Source organism: Octopus bimaculoides, chromosome 29 (assembly GCF_046866305.1).
Source record: "Octopus bimaculoides isolate indiv1 chromosome 29, ASM4686630v1, whole genome shotgun sequence".
Lineage (NCBI taxonomy): Eukaryota > Metazoa > Mollusca > Cephalopoda > Octopoda > Octopodidae > Octopus > Octopus bimaculoides.
Window position 1 is genome coordinate 15,101,854 of NC_142956.1, and position 5,000 is coordinate 15,106,853.

General features: G+C 36.3%; 1 protein-coding gene and 1 long non-coding RNA gene across 3 annotated transcripts in view; one reads left to right on the forward strand and one right to left on the reverse strand.

Moving 5' to 3' along the window:
• Positions 1 to 5,000, reverse strand: part of LOC149130362 (uncharacterized) — a 253,238-nt gene that overhangs the window by 196,826 nt on the left and 51,412 nt on the right. The window lies entirely within an intron of this gene.
• The window catches only part of LOC106867473 (protein AATF), a 29,759-nt gene that overhangs the window by 9,671 nt on the left and 15,088 nt on the right, over positions 1 to 5,000 (forward strand). For both annotated transcript variants that reach the window (XM_014912356.3, XM_089345619.1), the window contains exons 6-7: positions 1,459 to 1,573; positions 2,982 to 3,167. In XM_014912356.3, coding sequence (XP_014767842.1) covers positions 1,459 to 1,573; positions 2,982 to 3,167 — 301 coding nt within the window. The remainder of the gene's footprint in view (positions 1 to 1,458; positions 1,574 to 2,981; positions 3,168 to 5,000) is intronic.

Sequence of the window (5,000 nt, forward strand, 5' to 3'; positions counted from 1 at the left end):
GTTGAGGTAGATTATCTACGACCAGATGCGCCTCCTGTCACCCACCTTCACTTCTTTCCAAGTATACACACACATTATATACATCTTAATGATACTAAAACTCGAGAAGATGTTTGTTCCCGAAATATCTCAGAAATAGTATATTTTATCTTAATTTTTTTTACATATATATTTTCATACTTTATGCAGTGCCGTATGAGGTTTTGTGATATTTGGACCTCTACTAATGAAAACAATTAAACACAATTTTTATTTGTTATTTCTTGACGAAAAAAACATGGCTTCTGTAACGTCAACACACTTACGCACATACATAATGAATGCATGGCATGTCAATCAACACAAACACACATATGCTATCTGTGACATATACACACACATAGTCTTCGCTCTCTTTCTCTATCACTCTTTAAGAATAAAAAATCGACTTTTGACTTAAACAATATTTTTAAAATCATTTAGAAATATTTTTAAGTGAATGTGATTTCAAAAATTTAAGTTGCTTGTACAGTAAGTATTTATATTTTAACTTTCTTTAACCAGCCAATATTTTAATATTTTTTAAAATTATTTTTAAGTGAATACCATTACAAAAATTTTTTTTGGCTTATTTAAAAAATATTTAAAAGTAAAAATGACTTTAAAAATATGGTAAATATTTCATAAAAGACCCGTTTGTAACCTCAGTGTGAAATAATTTTTTCGCATGGGTTTTTCCAGTGAATTCAACATATCTCAGCTCCAAAGATTTGGCTGCTATTTCTAGCACACTCTGCTACCACATAACAGCTATTTGTGATAAAGGACCCAGCTCTTATGTGGTGGCAGAGCATGCAAGAAATAGCAGCCAAATCTTTCTTTTCCAAGGAAAGGACTTTACATGTGATTTTGATGTCACATTCATTGAAAGCATGTGAAATAACCTGGAAGAGGGAAAAAAAACCCATTAAACAAAACTCCGTTGCTAGGAAACTCAGACTTTCCAGGTGACCCAATGGGTCACAGGAGGTCTAGTCTAGTATACATATATCATCATCATCATCGTTTAACGTCCACTTTCCATGCTAGCATGGGTTGGACGATTTGACTGAGGACTGGTGAAACCAGATGGCTACACCAGGCTCCAATCTGATCTGGCAGAGTTTCTACAGCTGGATGCCCTTCCTAACGCCACGTATATATATTCTTGTTTCAGTCATTTGACTGTGGCCATGCGAGAGCACTGCCTTAAAGTCAAAGAAATCAACCCAAGGACATATTCTTTGTAAGCCTAGTACTTATTCTATCGGTCCTTTTTTGCCAAACTGCTAAGTTATGGGGACATAAACACACCAGCATTGGTTGTCAACCGATGGAGGATGGACAAACACAGATATACACACACACACACACACACACACACACACACACACATATATATATGTATATATGATGGGCTTCTTATTATTATCATTTCAGTTCAAAACCAATTGTGTCATCTTCTCAACACACTGATTCATCTACAGACGTCTCTCCTTCTGAAGGACACACAGACAAAGCATGTTGTCACTGGGGAGGAGATGTCAAAAGACGGGTGAGATAGAAAAAATATTATTATTATTATTATTATTAATAAAGGCTGCAATCTGGCAGAATCATTAGCACGCCGGGCAAAATGCTAAAGGACATTTTGTTCATCTTTGCTTTCTGAGTTCAAATTCTGCTAAGGTTGACTTTGCTTTTCATCTTTTTGAGGATCAATAAAATAAGTACCATTTGATCATTGGGGTTAATACAATCAACTTAGCCCCCCCCACTAAGAAATTACTGCCTTTGTGCCAAGATTTGAAACCATTATTAGTGGTATTATTATTAGTAGTAGTATCATGGTAGCAAGCTGGCAGACTCATTAGTATGCTGGGAAAAATGTTTAGTGGCATTTTTTCCAGCTTTACATTTTGAGTGTGGAGGCGCAATGGCCCAGTGGTTAGGGCAGCGGACTCGAGGTCATAGGATCGTGGTTTCGATTCCCAGACCGGGCGTTGTGAATGTTTATTGAGCAAAAACACTTAAAGCTCCACGTGGCTCCGGCAGGGGATGGTGGCGAACCCTGCTGTACTCTTTCACCACAACTTTCTCTCACTCTTTCTTCCTGTTTCTGTTGTGCCTGTAATTCAAAGGGTCGGCCTTGTCACGCTGAATATCCCCAAGAACTACGTTAAGGGTACACGTGTCTGTGGAGTGCTCAGCCACTTGCACGTTAATTTCACGAGCAGGCTGTTCTGTTGATCGGATCAACAGGAACCCTCAACGTCGTAAGTGACGGAGTGCCAACAACATTTTGAGTTCAAATACTGCTGAGGTCAACTTTGCCTTTCATCTTTTCGGGGCCAATAAAATGAAGTACCAGTTAAGCAGTAGGGACAACTTACTCCTTCTTTCAAATTGCTGGCTTGTGCCTAAATTTGAAACCATTATTATTATTATTATTATTATTGGAAGCTGACAGAATCGTTAGCACACCAGGCGAAATGCTTAGCGGTATTTCATCTGCCGTTACATTCTGAGTTCAGATTCTGCTGAGGTCAGCTTTGCCTTTCATCTTTTCAGGGTCAATAAATTAAGTACCAGTGAAACACTGGGGTCGATGTAATCAACACATCCCTTGTGGCAAAATTTGAAAACATTATTATTATTATTATTATTATTATTCATGTAACGGTTGAAACTGGCTGCCACTTGAGTCTATAGTGAAAAATTAATGTGCCACCTTTCATTGGCAAGGAATTGCACAACCAGGCTTCCTCTATCTTTCAGTTATGTCAGGAAGTGGTGTGGTGGACTTGTTTGAAAGGCTTGGAAGCAGGCATATTCCTTTCTGGTCAAGCTTTCATCAGCTTCTTCGTGTACCACTTAAAGAGGTGGCACTTGAAGAGTAGAGAGTGAGGTGGTGTTAGTGTAGCTGTTGTTTCATTTTATCTTCTTTCTCTCTGCTTCAAAAGGGACAGCAAGAACAATGGTGTTGAAGATGATGATGATGAGGAGATTCCTAGCGATGACGAAGGGGAAGTTACAGTCAACTCACAGTCCTCTGTTACAGTTGACTGCAAAGTGAAGAAAAGGAAGTTGTTGCCTCCACAAATCCGGGGATTCCTTACTAAAAGGGCACGTAAATTCGAAACTTGTCGGTAAGAGTTCCATTCATACTCTGTCCTTTTTTTCTTTAAAAGTTTTTATTTACCGCCTCCTCCCATTCTATCCTTAAATTTTCTTGCATTATGATGCGAACTCCTATTTGTCAATCTTTCCACCCTGAAGGAGGGAGCCAGTATCATGGTAATGCTTATATGCATCCTCTACTGGTTGCGTGTCCTTGACTTATTGCATACTCCATCTGCCATTTACAAACATTACAATTAGTACATAATTCCAAGCCTCCAGAAACAGCTGTCAGGCTTAAAATACCATGCCTTCTCCCATTAGTTTTCTGTATTTTTTATATTTCATGTAAATATATAAATATCTATGTTTATATACTTATACATGAGTATCCATCTTCTGAACATTTTCAGTTTTTCTTTTTCTCTCTCTCTCTCACTATATATATATATACACACATACATATATATATACATACACATGCGTGTATGTATATTTTATATATCAAGCCCAAGCATGTTTATCTGCATTTTTGTCTGTCTGTCTGTCTCTCTCTCTCTCTCTCTATATATATATATATGTATGTGTACATATACATGTATATTTATTATATGAATATATATGTGTGTACATATATATATGTATATGTGTACATATACATGTATATTTATTTATATGAATATCTATAATATATAAGACAGAAGATTGTGTATATATATGACCGACCATTATGTTGATCACATGTAAAATCAACATTTTTTATCCGATTTCCTTGCCACTGGAATAATGTTTGCCTCTGAAACCCTCTTTCATGGGACCAAAGAGATGATAGTCTGAAGGCGCTAAATTATTCCAATGACAAGGAAGCGAAAACTGTCGTGAAGAAGTGGCTCAAAGAACAGTCAACAGAATTTTACGGGACAGGGATACATGCTTTCATTCGAAGGTGGATCATTGCTATTGAAAGAAACGGTGACAATGTTGAGAAGTAGGGATGGGATCCACAGAGGACCAGCTTCATTTTGATGTATGATACATGTTCCTGTGTTGGTAAATATACCTGTCCTAAACAAAATGGCATTACTTTTTGACTCACCTTCGTATATATATGTACATATGTATATATATATATATATATATATATATATATATATATAATAAAGTAAAGTTGTGGAATACCGTACGAGTGGAAATATATATGAAAGAAGGTTTGAAAATGCACTTATTTTTAAAAAATATTTATTTACTTAACCGGTTTCACTTTTTTAGAAAAAGATTATCAAAAGTCTTTGAGAATAATAAAAAATGTTAAAAAACAGTCTGAGTATTAAAATGCATATATACATTCTTTGATGATAAAATATATTTAAAGTATAAAGCTTTGTATGAACTTTGTAGTGTTACATACTGATTGTCATATTAAGGTGAAATTGTTAAAAACAGTGTATGAAAATACACATATGGAAAAATACATATACATATACATATTCTCATACATATTCTTTGACAATCGAATAAAATTGAGAAGGAACTGACCTGGCCTTTTTCTCTTGTGTATATTGAAGGAATGTTTTACTGTCTTAAGAGACAGTATGACTGGCTAGCTGGGGTGGGAGGGAAGAAGAGTTAAAGATTTTTTTATTTTTGGTTGGTCTGTGACAGTCTGTCATGGTTCACCGGTTTTGGGGACTGGTTCTGTGCACATCTCTATGTGTGTGTATATATGTGTGTTTGTGTCCGTGTGTGTGGGTGTGGGTGTGTGTGTGTGTGTGTGTGTGTGCCGTTTTTATTGGTCCCAGAGTTTATTGTGGAATGTGTATATGAGTGTGTGTTTGAGTGTTTTTTGTGTCGGTGGGGATGTT